Source organism: Rhamphochromis sp. 'chilingali' (genome assembly GCF_963969265.1).
Source record: "Rhamphochromis sp. 'chilingali' genome assembly, chromosome: 10".
Lineage (NCBI taxonomy): Eukaryota > Metazoa > Chordata > Actinopteri > Cichliformes > Cichlidae > Rhamphochromis > Rhamphochromis sp. 'chilingali'.
In genome coordinates, this window is record NC_137937.1 from 30,988,965 (window position 1) to 31,011,713 (window position 22,749).

Sequence of the window (22,749 nt, forward strand, 5' to 3'; positions counted from 1 at the left end):
ATGCTCTACCACTGAGCTATACCCCCAAAATCCCTGTTAAGCACTGCTATTGTAGAGAGTCATTGAGAGGCACACACTATAGGTCACTGCAGATCAAGAGTTCTCCTTTAGAAGACTGCCTAGATGACAAAATCACACTCTGCAGATTCATTAATCTAATAGCACTTAGGTCTCTCTATAAAAGAGTAAAAGTAAATCCTTCCTGCCTGTCAACCTGTAAAAACATATCTGAAAGGCAGATAAAATTCTTAATGTCAGCTGCTGTCCAACAGTGTGCCAGTGTGCTAACACTGGCTAAAGAAGCAGGACATGCAGAGGCTTTATTGTGACAATAAGGATATGATGAGATGTGAGCAGGTGATCTGCTCCTCCCACACATTTTAGCATTTATTTTTTGTTCTAAATTCTGACCTGTGCTTGCTTTTGTTTTGTGTACTTTTCAGCCCCAAAAAGACAGTAAAGGAAATTCAATCAGTTAAAACCCAGTATATAAAACCCATTAACTTTATTTGTATGACCGCAGATTGTTTTCACCCTAATAAATTACTCAGCTTTTACCTGCTTTTCATTTGAGCTTCAGTGTTGAGATTAAATATCAGAATGCATTAGAAAACAAGCCCAGAGCGCCACAACTGAAAGATGAGACCTCAAGTTCCACACTGTGTGCAGTCATACACAGGGGGGATAACTCAGTGGAAGAGCACTGCAGCTTAGATTGTCTCCAGTTCAAATCCAGATGCTGTTGTTTGTGTTACTGTTTAACAAACAATCAAAATCGACAGTATCAGGTTTGTACTACAGGAATACGTTAGACTGGATAAACTGTATATATGTATATAAACAAACAATTTAAACACGTGAAAGGGAATAGGGGGTATAGCTCACTGGTAGAGCATTTGACTGCAGATCAAGAGGTCTCTGGTTTAAGTCCGGATGCCCCCTGTGTTAAATGCATGCTGCAGTCTATTTACCGCTCTATTTATTTAGAGGCTGTTAGGCATTTACCATCTGACAGCAATACCTGTACATAGTAAGTGAATTGATGAAGTAACACAGGTGGCCCAGAAAGTCTTGTACAGTAAGAAAACTCCATAAAACGAAAATACAGTTAAATACTAAAATGTATGCCCTGCCGGGATATCGAGATTAAATTCCAGTGCGCATGACTTAACATATTAGACTGATGCTCGGAACTTTTAAATCTTCTGCCAGCCCCATTCAACTAATTACCGAACAAGCGTCTCTTTGTGCCGAAAGCTGCATCAGCGTGAGTGTGAGGGGGTGGGATTGGAGGTGGTGATGCTGCTGGTGCAGCTGGTGCTGCTGAAGTACGCGGCTTGCGGTGGAGCTGTCTGGGATGTGTTGACACGCATTTCTGCTCCCATCTCCTTGATTAACCCGGCAGCCTGGATGGTTTCGAGCCGCAGAGGAGAGGAAGAGGAATGAGCGCGGACCGAGCAGCGGCATCCTTATCATGCAGCCGCAGAAAATCACCACCCGTCCATTTTACACGATTATATGAGCCGATGGGCGCCAGTTTATGTGTGCTTTTCAGACGGGCGGCAGCGCTGTGCAGACCCGGGAATAACAACACAGGCCAACACCTCGCTGCAGCTACATACAAGGAATGAAAACGCTCCCAAGATGGTCCGCATCGCCAAGGCCCTGGGTTTGGTTATTCTGTGCGTCGCCGTGCTCATTTTATCCCTCATCAGCTACGTGTCTCTGAGAAAAGACAGCCTCTTCTCCTCCTCCAAATACTACATGGGAGGCCCGAGGATTATGTTTCATGCAGGCTTTCGGTGAGTGAGATTTTTTTTTCCATCACAATGAGGCTGGATGATCAGATGCAGAATTGGGTTGATGTAAACAGTGTGGCCTTTTGTGCACGACTCCAGACTTCATACTTTACCTTCTATATATACTTGCTGTCTAGGTTCAAACTTTAAGTGGGCCTCAGCTTCCAATCATAATGTCATTCACGCAGTACCTTGTAATTAATGTTAATGGAGTATGCTGTTTCCAAATGTAATCAATCCTTTTCACATTTGCAAACCTCCATTTAATTGAATAAACATTACAACGTTACTTTCAAAAGCAACCCAATTAATTGGATGACCTATTATAGTGTCTAAGTGTAGTGTCTAAGAATGAATAATTTAGAGTTATTGATCAGATTTTAATCGAATCCACCCGTTTTTAAGGCGGACGCTTTAGTTATCAAACTCAGGCAAAGGCTCTGTCATGGTCCCGGGACTTCTGACCCAGTGTTTTGAGTTTTGTGAGTTTTGTCATTCTGTATTAAGTTCATTTGCATTCTTAAGATCCCTAAGTTGTCTGTTCAGCAGCCTATGGTTGATCAGATTTCCCCTTATGTCTTTGCCCTCTGTCTCCCTTTGTGTGTTTGTGTTTATTTAATTGTGAATTCGTGTGCCCTTTTCCCCTTGTGTTTTATTCCATCATGTTTATCGTGTTTCCCCAGCCTGTTATGTCTGTGATCTCCCCGTGATCTCTCTCCCCCCTCCTGTCTGCGTCTCTGTGTCCTTCCTGTGTTGCGTTTAAGGTCCGCGTCTTGGGTCAGTATTGTCAGTTCCGTGTCCTCCCTGTCTTGTTATGTGTAACCCTCATCATCTGTGCTCCCCGTGTGTTCCCACGTCCCTCATTACCTTCTGTGTATTTATGTCAGAATCTCCCTATGTTCCATGTCGCACCGTCCCTCATGCTGTGTGATCCCTTGTGTGCCTTTCGGTAAAGTTTAGTTTATATTTTCCCAGTCTAGTTTAGTTTGATATCTTTCCTTTGAGTCAGTAAATAAAGCTGTATTTTGTGTGTTGTGGGTCCTGCATTTTGGCTCCAATCTCCTGCCTGTACACAGAGATTCATGACACACTCAATAATGGAGAAACATGCACAACATTATTTCAGTTCACCAAATCATCAAGCATTTAAAGTATCATTATTCAGTACAGACACTAGAAAATCACACAAAACAAACTGATAATAGAGTTCTTTTATGTAAAGGTTTCTGAATTCATACAATACAAACTCTCTTTTTTAAGTGTGCTACTGGAAAGCACAACAGCCTCCATGAAGAGCTGGGAGTTCGCCTTGTAATCGGAAGGTTGCCGGTTCAAGCCCCAGCTTGGACAGTCTTGGTCGTTGTGTCCTTGGCAAGACACTTCACTCATTGCCTACTGGTGGTGGTCAGAGGGCCCGGTGGCGCCAGTGTCCGGCAGCCTCGCCTCTGCCAGTGCGCCCAAGGGTGGCTGTGGCTACAATGTAGCTTGCCATCAGCAGTGTGTGAATGGGTGGATGACTGGTTGTGTAAAGCACTTTGGGGTCCTTAGGGACTAGTAAAGCGCTATACAAATACAGGCCATTTACCATTTACATGAAAAACTGCATATGAAAAATAACTTTTGTTTTTCCAGCTACCTTGACTATTTGCTCCCTCCTTTTTACTTTTCTTGTAGGATCTCTCTGTCCTCCCCCTCGCTCTCCATCCTCCTCACTCAAATAGAAACTGGAAAATGACAAAAATATAATAATATAATAATTATTATAAGAGGGTTAGGGTTAGTTGTCGACAAAAAGACAACACACTGCTTAGTTATGCGAATGTGGGTAAAACAGAAGCTACAGCTTTATCATTTTTGGTGAATTGTTATAGTGAATGAAAGACAAACTGATCCATATCATTTTATAGCAATATTCAAACTGAATACAGGCTGCTGCAGGACATAGACAGGTAACATCCTTTTGACTTGCTGCCACCTGGATCTGGAGCATATCGTAAACAAACACTGAAACCCAATTTAATCAGAATAGGAATCGAAATTTTTAACAAACTAAAATAATAATGTACATGGGTTTTATAAGTCATGGCAATGTTTTGTTGTATTTCAGTTAAAGTGTGTTTTAATTCTGCATCACTGATTTGTGTCACGTAATTATCTCTTCGTGTTCTTTCTGCTGCAGCAACAAAAGTCTTATTATTCTTGAGAAGCCACGAGCCACGCCTGTGTGTGAGCGCTCTGTAACATCATGACATCAACAACACTGGACATAAAACCTGTTTTCATTCTTTCCTGTACTGCTGTCAATAGAAAAGTTAGGAAAACAAACCATTAGAAGATAATTCCAGAAAATAATAATAAAATACACCACAATTAATACTAATAATAGTTTTTAGGGGCTGTCTACAAAATAAATAAATAAAATAAAAACCCAAAGGGGTCTAAACTCATTTATGCCTCCTTTAAATCAAACATAAAGCTGTCCAAGGTGCTGGACTTGTTGACCATATACTACGTATACAGAAAAATAACTCAAGGTAACTTACATAAAGGGAATGGAAATGTATTAAGTGTGATTTCCACATTTCCTTTATTAATACAAAACTAGTGCCCAAGTCTTAACATGAATCCAAGTTTTAACTAGAAAAATATCTAAATATTTTCATTTTTCCCACTCTCCTCTTTAAAGAGAAAAAACAAAAAAACAGTTGAATCATTTGAACATTTTTAACTGTAATTATTCTAAACATGAAAGTCTTTTGAGGGACTGATATGAAAAGCAGATTGACCAAAGTGTGCCAGGAGCAGATCTGATTGGATCTTTCTAAACCGCAGCCAGTATAGCTGCTGCTGTTATTACATGATGACTCAGCTTCCAATGTTTTGTGGACATTAATTTCAGGTCTCAGTTCGCCATGAATTTCCTGGACCCCTCTTTCATCCCCTTAACTAATGCCCTAAACGAAGAGCTCCAAGGAAAACCGTCCAAATGGAAGTTCAACAAGACAGCTTTTTATCATCAGAGGTAAAAGATTTGACTCCTAACTGAATTCTGCTTGTCTTCTTTGTGAAACTTGAGTATTTTCTGGTCTGGAAATCAGACAGCATAAAACATCCTTCCTCTTCATTTTGTCTTCTGTTTGCTTGTGTTGTCCAACCAACATTCAAAACCAACAAGTGTGTCTAATTTTGCATATTTGTTATATGGGATATATGTGTACACATATATATGTATGCATGTATGCATGTATGTATGTATGTATGTGCCTGTAACATTCTGTAAATAAAAAAAGGGATGTAGTCGCTGTGATTGGTTTTGGACTTTTTTTTAACATCTTTTTTTTTTTCAGGAAAGATATCTTCAACTACATCGACATTCCCAACAACTTTTCCCTTACGAAGAACAGCGTGCGTGTTGGCCAGCTGATGCACTTTGACTACTCCAGCCACAAGTATGTTTTCTCCATCAGTAACAACTTCAAATCCCTGCTTCCCGACACCTCTCCCATCCTCAATAAGCACTACAGCATGTGTGCCGTGGTGGGAAATAGTGGCATTCTTACCGGCAGCCACTGTGGCCCTGAAATTGACCAAGCCGATTTTGTCTTCCGCTGCAACTTTGCCCCCACCGACATCTACTCCAAGGATGTAGGCAAGAAGACCAACCTGACCACCTTTAACCCCAGCATCCTGGAGAGGTATTACAATAACCTGCTGACCATTCAAGACAGAAATAATTTCTTCCTCAACCTAAAGAAACTGGAGGGAGCCATCCTGTGGATCCCTGCCTTCTTCCTTCATACCTCAGCTACAGTAACTCGGACCTTGGTGGATTTCTTTGTGGAGCACAAGGGACAGCTGAAGATTGAACTGGCCTGGCCAGGAAATATCATGCACGACGTGAACAAGTAAGATCTGATTCTGTTGAGCTTTGCAGGGATGGAGGATTTTTTAGGCAAACCTGGAAACCAATGTGATTTTTCCATAGGCTTTTTAATTATCACAGAAAATGAAACATTTCCGCAATAAAGAATTTTTTATTATGCTTAATAATCATCAGAATTCACAATTTACTGCAGCCTTTATAAAGACTATCATGCTACTGTACTGCAATACTGTACTGTAAGTCTATGAATAAATGACAGTAGACTATAGACCTATCATAGGTCTGTAGTTTTAAATTTTATACTATGGGACACAATGTTAAAATAGCTAAAGCTTCTGTTAACCAAAAACCTTATTTCCTTATTTCAAACCACACATCCACTGAAAAATCCCAGGTCAACCAGTCATGCAAAATCCTCAATCAGTTCCAGGTTCCTGCAGCTCTTTATATTCACATTCCTTGTCACCCAGTTTCTGCTCTCCACCTGTTGCTCAGAGAAATGTTTATCGGTTAGGTGTAGAAATGCTTTCTAACTTTATTGACTGAACAGAGAGGTTTATGTCACACTGAAGAAAAAGAAACAAAACAAAATAAAACAGGCTGCTTCTATTGGCAGCCAAAAAGCCTAAAAACAACTTAAATCCATGAAGAAACATCTCAAAATGAGAAACTAACATAAATCCCAAACACAGAAATCTAGCAGAGAAAACACAGGGTTTGCAAAAACTATAATCTTACTAAAACCAAAAGGAAAGACAGCAACTAAATACACAGTACGAGTGAAGGGACACTAACAAAGCTGGGAAAAGAACAGAGGAAGGCAGTAAAAAAACACACACACACACACACACACACACACACACACACACACACACACACACACACACACACACACACACACACACACACACACACACACACACACACAGACAACCACCTGAGGATATGACCTTCAAAATAAAACAAGAAATAAGTGAAGGAGGGACCAGGACAAAACTCATGCAGACAAAGAAGTGCACACAGGAACACAGGATGCACATGCAAAAGGAAAAAACAGGATAACAATAACTGGAATGCCAGTGATGTTTTAGCTCATCCGACTCATGATCCATCACAATTGACAGGTTATTGTAATATGTGAATCACAGAACCTATAAGTTTTGTTGTTATTGTTTGGCTGTATTACACAAACTAATGAGAACTGAAATCCACTGAGAAGTCAGGGAGGCTCCTAAACAGGACAAATGAATCGTGTTTCACTAAAATGTGACCAATACTCTGGGAGCAAGTAAGTGATTCTTTGAAAATGCATGTGATCTTGACCTTGATCACATTCAATTGTTGATCATTGCGCAATCTCACAAAAACCTGCATGGTAATCTTGAAGGAATAATAATTATTATGAACTATGAAATGGACAGATGGAAAGACACCTGGCCGCTGTCCTTTGGCCAGATGAGCTAAAAATCAGAGAATTATTGGATGTCTTGTTAATATGTAACAAGTAAAACTGAACCACAGGCAGTACAAAGACCAATTTAATCCACCGCTAATATGAAAGCATTGATATGACACCACCGACTGATGTAAATGTGGGCATATTGTGGGAGTATTTCTGAAACCCTGGTGTCACCAACATGGTAGTTTTATTTAAAGTGTGGCAAACACTAAAACCATGACCACACAGGCCTATAATTAGTTGGTGAATGACTGGTTGTACTTTAGTTACATCAATACTTTTGTTAAACCGCTTGATTTAAAATGGAAAATCTGCACCTCCATCACATCTTGACTATTTGATTTAAAACTCATTGTGGTGGTGAACAGACACAAAATCACAAAAATTGTATCACCATCCAAACATGTATGTGCTTAATTGTACATCACATGATAAAATGTTGAACAGACAACACAAAGTTACAGTCAATTTGTGATCTATTTGTTTTCTTCTCAGATACTGGAAGACTAAAAACCTCTCTCCCAAGCGTCTCAGCACTGGTATTCTCATGTACACCCTGGCCTCAGCAATATGTGACGAGATCCACCTCTACGGCTTCTGGCCCTTTGGCTGGGACCCCAACACAGGCAAGGATCTGCCGTACCACTACTACGACAAGAAAGGGACCAAATTCACCACTAAGTGGCAGGAAACCCACCAGCTGCCCAGCGAGTTCAAGCTGCTCTACAAGCTGCACAGGGAAGGCGTGATCAAACTCAGCTTGACGCACTGCTCTTAGACATTCGATGAGTCCGGGATGGTTTAAGACGTGACTCCAGAGACCATTACCAACATACATCAGCTCAGTTCAAACTTCTGTTGTGGCACACATGATAAGCATGATAAGTGTTTAGGCAGTTTATGATCATCCTGCAAACACACACTCGTGTCACGTTGTAATTTTACATGAAGATGTCAGGCTCACTCGAGCTGCAGATCCCAGCGTTGTTATTCATTCAACATGTTGTGTTCAGCACCACAGTTAGGGGCTTTCATGCAGCTCAGTTGCTTTCATTATTCTCCTTTGCATGACTGCTGGCTAAATAGTTTGAGCCAAACAGACATCTATTTTAACTGGAGTCTACGGGGGATTCAGCTGTGGGGACGCAGTAAATTTCCAATTCTGCTTGAAACAGATCGATTAATCACCTTTACAACAGTATACCAATTCTGTACACTGAAATCACTGCCTAATCTCAGGGAAGGAGTTAGATCAGTGTTTTTTGTAATCAGATTTAATGCCTCCAGAGAGGTGCAGTTCCTGTTTTCAGGCCTTTTCCCCCACGAGGTGTCAGACAATCTGCACTGCTCTAGAAGATGGTATTTGTTTACAAGATTGTACTCTATATAAATATATGTGTGTCTTTTTTCTCTGTAGACAGCCTGACTGTCCACTTCAAAATTTTTGGAATAATAATCAACATTCCAACAATAAGCCATAAATTCATGGAGAGGTGTTTTGTGATCATTAGATCAGAACTGCAGAACGTGTTACCGGCCTTCATTACGTAGGTGTTGAGAAAATGAGACATTTCCAAAATCTACCAAAAAGACTAGGAGGATAATTTTCCATCAGTAACAATGAAAATATACAGTGGGGCAAAAAAGTATTTAGTCAGCCACCGATTGTGCAAGTTCCCCCCACCTAAAATGATGACAGAGGTCAGTAATTTGCACCAGAGGTACACTTCAACTGTGAGAGACAGAATGTGAAAAAAAAAAAATCCATGAATCCACATGGTAGGATTTGTAAAGAATTTATTGGTAAATCAGGGTGGAAAATAAGTATTTGGTCAATAACAAAAATACAACTCAATACTTTGTAACATAACCTTTGTTGGCAATAACAGAGGTCAAACGTTTACTATAGGTCTTTACCAGGTTTGCACACACAGTAGCTGGTATTTTGGCCCATTCCTCCATGCAGATCTTCTCGAGAGCAGTGATGTTTTGGGGCTGTCGCCGAGCAACACGGACTTTCAACTCCCGCCACAGATTTTCTATGGGGTTGAGGTCTGGAGACTGGCTAGACCACTCCAGGACTTTCAAATGCTTCTTACGGAGCCACTCCTTTGTTGCCCGGGCGGTGTGTTTTGGATCATTGTCATGTTGGAAGACCCAGCCTCGTTTCATCGTCAAAGTTCTCACTGATGGAAGGAGGTTTTGGCTCAAACTCTCACGATACATGGCCCCATTCATTCTGTCCTTAACACGGATCAGTCGTCCTGTCCCCTTGGCAGAAAAACAGCCCCATAGCATGATGTTTCCACCCCCATGCTTCACAGTAGGTATGGTGTTCTTGGGATGCAACTCAGTATTCTTCTTCCTCCAAACACGACGAGTTGAGTTTATACCAAAAAGTTCTACTTTGGTTTCATCTGACCACATGACATTCTCCCAATCCTCTGCTGTATCATCCATGTGCTCTCTGGCAAACTTCAGACGGGCCTGGACATGCACTGGCTTCAGCAGCGGAACACGTCTGGCACTGCGGGATTTGATTCCCTGCCGTTGTAGTGTGTTACTGATGGTGACCTTTGTTACTTTGGTCCCAGCTCTCTGCAGGTCATTCACCAGGTCCCCCCGTGTGGTTCTGGGATCTTTGCTCACCGTTCTCATGATCATTTTGACCCCACGGGATGAGATCTTGCGTGGAGCCCCAGATCGAGGGAGATTATCAGTGGTCTTGTATGTCTTCCATTTTCTGATGATTGCTCCCACAGTTGATTTTTTTCACACCAGGCTGCTTGCCTATTGTAGATTCACTCTTCCCAGTCTGGTGCAGGTCTACAATACTTTTCCTGGTGTCCTTCGAAAGCTCTTTGGTCTTGGCCATGGCGGAGTTTGGAGTCTGACTGTTTGAGGCTGTGGACAGGTGTCTTTTATACAGATGATGAGTTCAAACAGGTGCCATTCATACAGGTAACGAGTGGGGGACAGAAAAGCTTCTTACAGAAGACGTTACAGGTCTGTGAGAGCCAGAGATTTTCCTTGTTTGAGGTGACCAAATACTTATTTTCCACCCTGATTTACGAATAAATTCTTTACAAATCCTACCATGTGGATTCATGGATTTTTTTTTCACATTCTGTCTCTCACAGTTGAAGTGTACCTCTGGTGCAAATTACTGACCTCTGTCATCATTTTAAGTGGGGGAACTTGCACAATCGGTGGCTGACTAAATACTTTTTTGCCCCACTGTATGTAATGGTAAACTTACTTGATTTAGGATCAAATTTAGCCAAGTAATTTCTGATAAGAGATCATCAAGTTTTGTTATCATCATGTATAAAAGAACCAATGTTTACAATTAAAATATTATCAAAATACATGACAGACTGGAGCAACAGCTCCATCGTTTTGCCAATTCATGATTAAATCCCAGATTTCTCATTTGTGGGATAATAAAGGTTTATTCTAGGTTTATTCTATTCTATTACCAAGTTTGAATATCGTACCTAAGCTAGTTTAAAACTTAGCTTACTAAATTGGGACCTCAGGAAGCCACTGGTCAAACCCAAAACATGGTAATCCCTGACCTAACCACTCTGTAAAACTGCAAATCTTTCACACATTGTCTAAAAATATTTACCCGTGCAGATGCAAGATGCTATTTTGTGAGTTTTAAAAGATCTGCCAACCAAAATTTATGATCCTTCAGAAGAGCCAAGCTATTTATTTCCGCTCTTTCACCACTCTTAATCAAACTTAAGTTATTAGGTAAAAATATTTATTTCACAGTTAAAGGCACGAGTGTTGCCAGAGTGGGTTTTCCACACAGCATGCATTGCTCTTGAATGTGGTGCAGTGCAGTGTTGGATTGCTACTTACTCCCAGAGTATTGGTGAGATTTTAGTGAAACAAGGTTAATTACCCCTGTTCAGGAGCCCTGCTGACTTCTAAGTGGATAAATGAGTACTTGGTAAATACTTCAGAGGGTTAATTACACCAGCGGTTCGCAACCTTTGGGCCACGGACCGGTCTCCGAGTCGTTTGGTATCGGGCCGCAAAAGTTGAGGCTTGGGTGTGATTTATGGAATTTATGGTTTTCAGGGTTTTTTATCGGTTTTATTGTTAACTCGGTTTCCCTGGGTCTTTTCCCGTGTGTTATGAATAAATCTTCTTGTTTTTTTGGTACCAGTACTGGTTTTATTTTGTTGTATTTATCCGCAACCCCTGAAAGACTGGTCCGTGAAAATATTGTCGGCCATAAACCGGTCCATGGCGCAAAAAAGGTTGGGGACCACTGACCTACACAACCAAATGCCTGAAGTGTTCATGAGCAACCAACCAACTGCTAAAAAAATGCTCAGTGAGGAAGTTGTATGTCTACCTTAAGTGTACCAGGAATTGAACTCTTGAGATTAAGAATCGCTTTTGCGAGGGTGTCCTAGGCCAAAATAGAAAGCACTGACCTAGCAACCTTGTGGAAATATGTGAAAATGTTGGTCGTTTCCAAACAGAAAAACCCCAAATCATCATTAGTAAAGACTTTATTATTGAGCTGTAACATATCTTCCAAATCTGAACGGTTTCGTGGTTAGCACACTGTTAGCTTAAAGGGAGTTGTGCATAGTTGATTATGCTAGCCTACTTAATGCTGTTTAGTGGAATGTAGTTTTGCTTTTACATGATATAATTTCAGATCTTGTAAGTTTATGTTTACACATTCAGATTGTTTCTTTTTCTCCTGCCTAAATGGAAACATTAGGGAGCTAATGTTAGCTAGCTAGTTACATGAGAGAGTCTAAGTGGGTTATGATATTTATTATTTACTAACAACATATTTATGCAACATGCTTCAATATGTATGCTTAAATTCTCACTTAGTAAACACAAGCTTGGTTTAAGCATACAAACAAATGTCAAAAATCATTTTTGACCAGGGGCTACCAGACTCGGACCACCTTGTGATGTAAATCATGGCTCAAGTGTGGCTTAAAACATCAGGAAATAGAACTTTTTTAAATAATAACCGATCTTGAGGTTTCCCACTATGTCCCAAACGACGATTGAACTTCACTATTTTGTTGACTGAAGAAATTTTCTTTATTCCGACCGTAACTGTATCAAATTCAATATTCGTGATGCAAGATAAAATGAATGAATGTTATATGGCTTATTGCATCTTGTACAAACAGCATGAAATATTTAAGTGGTAATGCATGTGAGGCACTAACAGATCTTTTAGGCTAGTTTTATACAACCTTTTTGAAGGGTAAAATTTAGTCATTTGCTATTGTTTGTATTCCTGGTGGTGTATTCCTTAAGAATATCACTGGTGTCTTTGTATGAGAGCTGTTTGAAGGCTAAAAAGAACGCTGTATTCCACATGGGACCAAACTTCTACAGATCAACTTAAAAATGAACAAGCTTTATTTTTTATAACTGTAGATAGTCCTGGGGTCTTAAACAGTCCACCTTATCGTGCCAGACTGAAACAGACTGGTGGATATGGGGGTGAGGAAGACTGGACCCAAACAATAAAAGCTGGCCACATGACCATCCCATGACTCTGCAACATGTGCTCCTTGTTGCAAATTCCAGCTTAGGCTGAGGTTTAACACACAGAGAAATGCAGTCATGCACATTTACCATATGTAGTGTCTGTTCTTTCGTCTTGTTCAAACGAACTAATTCAAATCGTTAACTTGTGTGTCTAACCTTTAAATCACAGTGCAGTCACGACATTAAAAGCAACAACCATGAAACTGCACATCTTGTAAAAAGACAGCCAAATTTTAGGACTTTGATTGTTATAGATGTGTAAGAATAATTTAAGCAGTCCCTTCACTGAATGTTTTGTAGGTACACCAAAGACCATGTGCTTAAAAGAAATAATGGAAACTGATTTGTGAAAGCTCTATGAAAACTAATGGCAGTAGACAGTATAAAAAATGAAAGTGGCAGCCCTGCACACCTCCACTGATTTGTAAAGTCTGAATATGAAGCCTCAAGCTAAGTGTTTTTGCCGTGATCACCTTGGTGTTTTGAGACTGCCTGTGGCAAGTGAGGGCTGGATCTGGCTGCGTACATGTATTCTCATTAGCTAACGACTTGCAATATCCTGATCATGACTTACAAAACTAAACTATTGAGTTGATTAAGTAATGATAAAAATGTTTATAAATGTCACAGACTGAAGGAGCGAAGGGTGTTTTTCCATATTTCTATGTAATAGGACAGGAAGTCAAGGGAGTCGCCCCCTGCTGGATGCAAAAGGAATACAAGTTTGAGGCACTTTGGCTTCAGAACACTAGGGTAACCCCACAAACATTTGAGGTTTTTAGGGCTGACACTTGCCTAATGGCCACTGTTTTGCAGAGATTTCCCTAATTAACTACATTTGTAGAATTTCCTTGTAAAGCTATGAATGTCCTCCTTCAGAGTTATTTGTTGGAAATATCCAGTGGTATACTGCTGGGCACTTCCTCCTCTAAGAAAATTTCTCGTAACATTAAAAATCAATGTGCAGAATGTGTGTAAAATATGCTGATGCCAAGAAACTCTGTGATGATTGTATTCCAGTCAGAGTAATATATATTTTTTGTGCATTACAGTATGTTTAAATGACCAGACAGTGATGTGCATTACCTAAACATTAAATGTGTTTATTCCAAATTGAGCACTATACAGGATTTGTTCTTTAACAACCCTTTAACATTTCTGTACTTGTGTTTGATCTGCATGGCGATTTTGTTCCATTATGCTGCTTATGTACATGTTGTATAAAAGTCATAAATCATGTAAGTGACTGTACTATCCTGGTTGTTCGATCAACAGCAATCATCCAAGTAAGAAACCATGTCCTACAGTAAATGTTTTTTGATTATATTCCATGATAAATATACATTATGTGCCTGCATATTCCTTCCATCAATGCCTCAACGTGTCAAATAAACAGTATTTTTCTCTGGTATGACCCATTTGGAGATTAAAATATTTTTTTTAAAAAGTAAACTAACAACAACTACATAAACTAAATGAAATTGCTGGCTTTGCAATATATTTACACACACAAAAATCTTATTCTGCTTGAAATAGTGGCTACACATAAAGTCACATATACTTTACATGTAGAGACATTTTTATTGTCCCCGAATTTCAGCTTCTTGCGTTTTTACTACTGTTCCATGCAAGATTCCTCTATTTGCAAGATGCTAAAATGCTCAAAGGTTTTATTGCATAGACTATTTCACACTGTTATTAACCCTCCAACCGTTCCTGAGTGGATTTGCAGTGGTGCTTAGGACACACATAGACTGTATGTAAGTGGCTAGTGAAGTCCTCTTGTGAAGCCCCACACTGGGTATTTTCACCATTGCCATCACACCTTTTTAAAACTACACCTTACCAGCCCAGTGTTGGATCTGACTACAACAGGATCTACAGTTTGTAAATCAAAAATCTTTAATCACAAATGTTACATTTTAACATATGAACTTCTGGGTGTGTTTAATATAACTGGAAACTGCCACAAGCCCATAAATTAATCAAGAAAATGTTTATTGAAAGCCAAGGGCCTTTTCCCCCCAAAACGTCTTTGGAACGGGAAGTCTTTTGGAATTGGCATTCAGAGCCAGAGACTATGTCCATCTTTTATATACAGTTAGTGGATTTGGATAATTTTAACTTCCACTTTTAGACAACTTTCCTCATATTATCTGTGACTGAGTGGAATCATTGACTACCAGCTACCTGAGGCAGCAAAGCAACCCCAGACCAGATAATTTCCAACATCATGCATCACACTTGGTATGACTTTCCTCTGGAAAGCACCCTTTGGTCTTCTCTTTCCTAGATTTTGTATGCCCAGAGAAGGCTTTTGTCTTTATCAGCATTCTGAGCCTCTTTGGAGAGTAGACATGTACGCACTGGCACCAACAGTTACCTGCACATACTACGACTGAGTTTTGGGGACTATATTTGCCACTGGTATATGATTTACTTTACAGTGGAATGATTATTTCAAAAGATTTCACAGGATTCTGTAGAAAGTCTGAGAGTTCTTCAGATACTCACACCGCACATTTCAATGACAAAAAGAACAACACACCCAAGATGTCAAAGGTTTAAATAAGACAGACCACATGTTTAAATATCACTGCATAAAGTTCTTCAAAACACTAGCAACCCAACCACCTAATTTTACACTTAAAGAAAGATAAATGTATCAGTGTGTACTTACTTTTTCTATCTGTCTTGTATCTATCTATATTTTTAATCATTTTTTTGAATTATAAAAATTACTCTGGGGCATTTGTTTGAACCCATATCTTTATCTGTGGTGTGTTTGTACAAACATGTCAAAAGAGCCAATATTCGACCTGTTCACAGAGCTGTGTAAGTCTTTGGACCACTACTTTACTTGAAAATGGGAATAAGGGCCAGGAATGTTTTTCAAACAGACATATATGGAAATGCAGTTTAAAAAGTAAGAAATTGAGTTTTCAATCGTAAAGAAAGAACTTGAAAGACACGGGTATTGACTGGTTATTTGCCAAGTTGTTTCCTATGTGTAGACACAATACTGGCTCATCTGTTGAGTTGCATATTTTCCGGTGAATGATTATAAGTCAGGCTAAAGTGGCTTAAATAAACATTCTTCAGATAATGTGTTAAAAACAGCCAGTGTCCAAAGAAAAACTTTGAATGACCTTCAGAAAGTAAAGACCAACATAATAAGAAAGTTTGGCTCCTTGGATGCAAAATATAAAGAAATAAGGGGTTCAAGACTTTTACATAGTACTGCAGTTTTTTATAAGTGGACATACAGTTGTTTCATTTTGCAGTTTTCTTTTATGTTGTTTCTGACAATACAAAGTGTGTGAATAAATAACACTAGAAGACGAATTTATACTGTAACAATAATAACGCTTTAAATGAAACTTTCCAAAGCTCTTCTCCTTTCATGTACAGTATGGGCTTATATTTTGCTTGGTTTTAGGATCTCAAATGTCTCATTTCACAGGCTGTTGTAGATCTCGAGAAAATGGTAGGATCTCAAAATGCAGTGATATATGGTGTAAAAGAGAAAAGAGGAGCTGATGGTTGCAACATCAGCAGGCACACCTGCTCCTCACAGATGCCTCCTCCACTTCATGGCTGGAGACGGGGCTGCCATTGGGTTCTGAGCCTTGGCCCCCGTATGTGCTCTGCTCCATCCTCTTCATCACCAAATTCAGCAGGGTGGTCACCGCCAGGTCCACATCAGCACCCGTCACTGCACTCGTCTCAAAGTACGGGATGCTTAGGAGAATGTGGAACAAAAAAAAACAAAAACATTAGCTGATCTTAAAAATGATTGTTTTACAATCCAAAATAAGTCTTTGCTGTAAAAGTTTTTTTTACAGATCCAAGATCAGGGAAAACTGTTGACCAGCACCATCTTATGGTGACAGAATTAAAACTAGATTTCCATCATCTTCAAGGAAAAGAGAAAATAATTTCTAATCTGAACTCATTAACTCATCATGAACCTGTGGAAAACACAAACTTCTAAGTCACAGTTACCAGATGAAGCTATATAAATATAAAATGATATTAAATTTAAAATTTAAAATGGCACCAGAGTAGTGATAGAAAACAATTTTAATAAAGTGTCATTTCGTTTTGGTTTGGCTAATAATGTCTTTCTCAGCAATTAGGCTATAAAAATATAATGATCCCACTGTCAGTTTGTATTTGTAGGTCATGCTGAAAAGCCCCTTTGGGCTCCAGCTTGGAAAATGGGGTCTCGTTTGGGATAATTCACACTTCTGGCTCAAATGAACTCATCAGTTCAGGCAACCACTTTCATCTATTCATAATAATGGATATTGTGTACAAATCAGCAAAAAGTCCAAAAGTTATCCCCTTCTCATCTGTCATTTATAAATCTGTAGGAAATCTAGTAGGACACACTGGATGTCTTTTTTATGTTGTACACTTGGCATCGTTACTAGAATCAGGTGATAATGTATGAAGGCCAAGAGAAAGTTTTTTGAGAGACCTACTAAAATTGGAGAAGCTAAAATGAGTAAAAACAATTCATAAAATAATAATTTACCACAAAACAATAGCAATAAAAAGGTTACAGTAACCTTATATTTAATGTGGTAGAACGTCAGGTTTAATAAGTCTTCTGAATATTAAAAAAATAAAACAGGACATAAGATCAATAAAAGTCATACACAAAACTGTAAACTGTTGTCACATGAAGTTTGGTTATTAATTTAATACCATGGCAGTATTGATAAACAAACAAACAGCAGCCATAATTATGTTTGCGCAGAGGAAAGAAAAATGAAAAAACAAGTATGAAAGTACACTACTATGTCTCTTTATGGGTACAGACATATTTTTATGATTAATACAGTGTTTGTAAGGCCTTACCCATATCTGTCTGCCAGATCTCTGGCTTGCCTGGCGTGAACACTTCTCATGTCTCTGACGTCTGCCTTGGTACCCACCAACACCACATCTGGACTCTCACAGTACGCGTTGGCCTGCAGCTGACCTGAAACACAGAGGAAGTCACGTAAAGCCTCAGCATACATGAGAAGAAACTCAGAATCAGTCGAGATTATTATCTGTGCAGCAACATAAAACTAAATATATTGATTGGAAGCAGAACAGGGGGCTCAGTGGAAACATACTCATCCAGTTTCTGACATTGAGGAAACTTTGCTGATTGGTCAAGTCAAACATCAACAGGAAGCCCATGGCATCTCGGAAGAAAGCTGTGGTGAGGCTGCGGAACCTAAAGAAAAAGCAGATTTTTTAGAAAGCAGATGTCAAACTGACATGTCTAAGCACCTGCTGAATGGATTTAAATACAATACAACATTCATGGTCCCAAGAATCCTACTGGCGTTTGGGATTTCTGTAACTGCATCCCCAGCAGACCCACAAGGCTAAAATTGTTTTTTCTTAGCACAGACTGTATATAAAGGATGGAAGATGTTACTTGCATTGTTTCTAGGAGGTAACTACTCTGGTTCCAAGAAGAGAAAATAGCTTTCAGTTTGGTTTTTCAGTGGCCTCAGCAAAAGTTATTCCAGTTTATGGTCTTTATCACTAGTTTCAAGTCTTAGCGTAACATTAAGTATGATGATAAAAGCAGAGTATGCTTTAGCCACTACCTTATGAACGTGTGGGTTACTTGATAAAGTCTGTGCCACCTTGTACACATGGTGTCTGGTTTCATAAAGCTATGATGGAGAGGGCTCAAAGAAATAGGACTTCAGTAACAAGTGGGTGACATCAGAGTGGCTACACTAAAGTAAGAACTATGCAGTCCTGATTACACCTTTAGTGCTTCTACAGGAAGGTAAGTAGCAGCAGGGGGCTGCTAATCAAATACATTTAATCAACTGATCATCAGCAAGTGTGAGGATCTCTTTAAATGCAGAATCTATTGCATTTTGCTTGTCTGGAGCATTGAAGGGTGAGTTAGCACAATCCTACAACCTTTCTCAGATCAAACAACAAATTCAGACAAGCGCCAAATTTCAGACTCTACAGGCCTCAGTTAGCATGCTAAGGTTTACAGCGTTGGGAAGGTTACTTTTAAAATGTATTCCACAACAGATTACGGAATACCAGCCCCAAAATGTATATTGTAACGTATTCCGTTTCATTACTCAATGAGAGTAACGTATTCGGAATACTTTGGATTACTTAATATATTATCATGCTTTTTACAACTACATGAATGTACTATTGCTGTGTGATTTATTACTATTACTGAAGGCTACTCGCCATACCAATACTAACTAGATTTTTAAATCTTAATATAAAATGAGAAACAGTAGGGTGGACATTAGGTAAGGCTGCATTTTTTGCAGCGATCTCATATAGAAAACTATAAAACAGGTCAGCGGCTCCGAACCGTAGTAAAGGGACCTCTGGCTAATTCGTTGGGTTCTGTGTCGGGCTCATAGCCGAAAACTAGCTTTACTTTGTTTTCTGGGTGAACTTTGCGAGAGACAGAGAGAGGCGTTGAAACGCGGCTCCAACTGAACTTATTGTTGTTTCGGAGGAAAACACGAACGCAGTGTACAGTCGAGCCTTAATAGCTTACTTACAACTGGGCTCGTCAGGCACTCTATTTGGCTGCAGTGGTTATTTTTATATTTACATGCTTCCAGCTCCTGTTTCTGGTCGGTGACAACTTGTACTTTTCCACTCTTCTTTTTCTCCCTCCCTTGCACACAGACAGATAATGAGTATGGCAGTCCATTCTCCCTGCAGCACGGACTACACTGCCCATGAGGCTACATTCTTTAGGGCTATGCCTGTAACACTCTGCCTGTTGCCTTCATATTAAATAATGTTTTGAATAATAAAGATATTCCTTCACATCGTTGTATGGGGCTGCAAGTAGGGGTGACATGGGTCGTGAGATTGAGACACAGACAGAGTCTCTTAATGTGATTTGTTTGGGTTCCCACCAGTGTGGAATTACCAAAAATAGAGAGGGCATAGCTTAACATATAAAGCAGGAAAAGACCGCTGTGTAATCCATTTATTTCAACAAAGTAACTGTATTCTGAATACCGGCACATGTATTCCGTTACTCCCCAACACTGAAAGTTTGTGACAATACAATTAGCAAAAGACTGAACAAGAGTTGTTCTCTCTAAAAAGAACATGTCAGAACAAATGACAAGATGTCAGGAACAATATCTTTTGGACAGATGACACCAAAGCAGAGATGTTTGTCCATAATGCACAATATAGTGTTTAGCTTGGAGGAAACCAAACACAGTATATCAAGGCAAACACCTTATACCACCTGTCAAGACTGTTAGTGGAGGGTGAAGAATTAAGCTGGTTTTGCAACCACATCATGTATCATGTGCCTGACAGCTAAATTTGGACATTCCGGACTACATAAACCAGGTGTGAGGAATTAATTATCAGGTGCAAAGAGTTTTAAAATGATAAATAATGCTTCGATCCTCCACACACACACTTATTTATGAAATATTAACTATGAATTATGAAACAAAGAAAAATTTCATGATTACCTCTCTTGTCCTGCTGTGTCCCAGAGCTGAAGGTGAACTTTGAAGTTCTTCTCAGTTGCCCCATCTACACCTGTCCCCGTATAAACCTAAAGCAATACACAGAGCCCAGTAATCAACTCAAAAAGTTCAAAATGCTCCACATGCAAACCAAATTACACGATTTCTATTTTACGTTTTGTGTCATTTCTTTGGATTAGCAGGATGCGTGGACGGATGCAACACAGTTACACTTATGATAGGGATCAAGCAAAATAGATAATTTGATATAACAGGTCTACTTTATGGACAAAACTCAACGTGACCATAGCTGTACTGGCAACATAATACCACACTAATGTTTTAGTTTCATATAAGCAGCTAATAGAGACGTCTTTTTTCTCTTGGCTACAGACTTGACTACAGAGATTTTCATATAACATAAAAACCTAGCATTTTCAGTATAGCTGATTACATCAGGAAAAATACATTTAGGGTTGCTACTTCAGCTTCAAAATCGTGGTTTTACTCACTAAGGATTTACAGGATTTCATTTTGTTCTTTGTTATATTTTTTCAAGAAGAAAGTATTAAACTTTTGGTCTGTAATTCTCTACTTTGTTTTAATTATTTCCCTAAGACGAGTTTGGCATGTCTAAGTGTTTATTAGACATTTAGTTAGATTTTCTTCAATAGATTATTACCATGTTACTAACAACCTGAGTTAACACATTTTTTCTAACAGACGATGAAGCCAGAAAATAATTTTACCCTCTATATGCATACTTTTTCTTTATTATTGTTTTAAGTAAGAAGAACACTCTCAGATTGAGATAGTTTTTTAGTCCAGTGAGTATTTGCAGATTTTTCTTTGTCTTTCTTGTAAAATTTAAAATAGTTTCAATAAATGTGAAAAGTTCTACTAAAATAGAGCAACCTGAACGCCTCAATTTATTGTGACTTGCTGCAAGAAGTCAGTGAAACAAACAAACAAACTAACTAACAAAAAAAGACCACATATGACTGTTAACACAAAGACAACAAAAACATTTTAAATAACATTTGATATTAAAGATGCAGATTTCACTGGTGGGGATCAATATTGGAGGGAGTCTGGGGGTCATCCCTTCAAACATATCTTTGCTTCTTTTATATTTCCTACAATATATCTCCACTAGAATGCTTTCTTGACTCTAGTGATCCCACATTAACCTGACAAATAATAATTTGTTGTGTACTCTATTAAAAGTTAATGGCCACTTATTTCTGTATCAAACATTATCTGCCAATTATTATAAAATACTTAAAAAGATAAATGTGTAAAAGGCTTACCTGGCCTTACTGAGTTTTTGAAATGTTTTTTTCCCTATAATTTAAATACCATTAACATGTACTCACCACTCTCTTTTCCCTGAAGTCGATGCCCACTGTGGTTGTGAATTTGCGGTTGAACTTGTTGTCAGTGTACCTGTAGAGGAAGGTGGTCTTTCCCACTCCTGAGTCCCCCAGAGCCAGCAGCTTGATCAGATAGTCATAGTCCCAGTTAGCCATTGTACAGCTGAGTGCCGAACCTGCCACAGAGTTTAGCTCACAGTACAACACTTTGCTGGTTTTCACATGTCCCAAACCATGAGAGCTGAGACACATGTGGGAAAATAACAACTTATAAGGTTAAATTCTTCAACCTAAGCTGCAGTTCTCAGTCTGAGGCTGTAGGACCATCACACAGGCTTTGCAGGACGTCATAACTCCCCACTCATTAGGCACTGATCAGAGAAGGACTAGCACATGACTGGAGCTGGCTTCCACATGAGCAGTCAAATGCCTCTCCAGAGTTTTCTCTAACTTTGCTTAGCAAAACCCAGCTTGTTTGGCACACAGAAGTCCTTTTATTGACTTAAAGAGCTATGGGCAGACAGCTCAGCAGTGCATGACGCAACTATGTCATCGCAATGCTTTGCTTACACTGTCAGCTGGGGCTAGTCCAGTAAAGGCAGGATGGGAAATCCCATTTAATGATGCCAAATAGTTAAAAGTATTTTTCTTACTCCCTTATGTACTTAAAAAAAACTACATTAAAAGAGATATTACTATATCTTACTCTGTGCAATCAAGTGACAAGGATGCTGCTTAATTAACCCTCTAATGATTAACAAAAAGACTGACTAGATTAACACAAAACATTACTTTAGTAATTTTCTAAATAGTCCAAACATCAATACTACACCCTCAGCACACACAAACCATTAAAACTTTAAAATCTTACCAGTCTACGTGGAGAAAATGAAAACATCCGTTCACAAGTTGCACCGCTTGTTCTTATTAAATAACCACTATCATCATTCGATGGTACATTGCATAGCCTGAACCTTTCCCCTGTGCTACATGTGATCCAGGGAGGAGTTTAATACCAGCTTCTGCTGTGTTTACAGACCCTTGTGTTTTCCGCTGTTATTTACGAGGAAAAAGGGCTCTTTGAACACTGGATCGTCTGTGGATTTAAGTGGAAATGGTCCAACCAAAAAAACGGGCCTCACGTCTGGAGGCTCAGTGAAGTAATCCTGCTTCTAAAAACAAAGCG

At 39.2% G+C, this 22,749-nt stretch overlaps 2 protein-coding genes across 4 annotated transcripts; one reads left to right on the forward strand and one right to left on the reverse strand.

Annotated features, from left to right (window-relative positions):
* The first annotated feature begins 1,323 nt into the window (after positions 1–1,323).
* Positions 1,324–8,814, forward strand: LOC308404795 (alpha-N-acetylneuraminate alpha-2,8-sialyltransferase ST8SIA3-like). The gene is made up of 4 exons (XM_080895018.1): positions 1,324–1,802; positions 4,699–4,821; positions 5,147–5,704; positions 7,637–8,814. The coding sequence occupies exons 1-4, from the start codon at positions 1,519–1,521 to the stop codon at positions 7,917–7,919; spliced, it is 1,248 nt and encodes a 415-aa protein (XP_080751144.1). The 5' UTR covers positions 1,324–1,518; the 3' UTR covers positions 7,920–8,814.
* Positions 3,046–22,547, reverse strand: LOC308404796 (ras-related protein Rab-27B-like). Of its 3 annotated transcripts, none has more exons than XM_080895021.1 (7): positions 22,435–22,528; positions 21,567–21,686; positions 20,194–20,279; positions 17,818–17,921; positions 17,555–17,678; positions 16,253–16,429; positions 3,046–3,523 (listed from the first exon to the last, which is right to left on the reverse strand). In XM_080895021.1, exons 1-7 carry the CDS (start codon positions 22,459–22,461, stop codon positions 3,388–3,390), a joined length of 774 nt encoding a protein of 257 aa, XP_080751147.1. In that variant the 5' UTR covers positions 22,462–22,528; the 3' UTR covers positions 3,046–3,387. The 3 variants fall into 3 exon arrangements, with proteins under 3 accessions (XP_080751147.1, XP_080751146.1, XP_080751145.1); XM_080895020.1 differs by having other exon boundaries at positions 3,050–3,523; positions 21,567–21,739; positions 22,435–22,547; XM_080895019.1 differs by lacking the exon at positions 22,435–22,528 and having other exon boundaries at positions 3,050–3,523; positions 21,567–22,419.
* Positions 22,548–22,749: the final 202 nt, after the last annotated feature.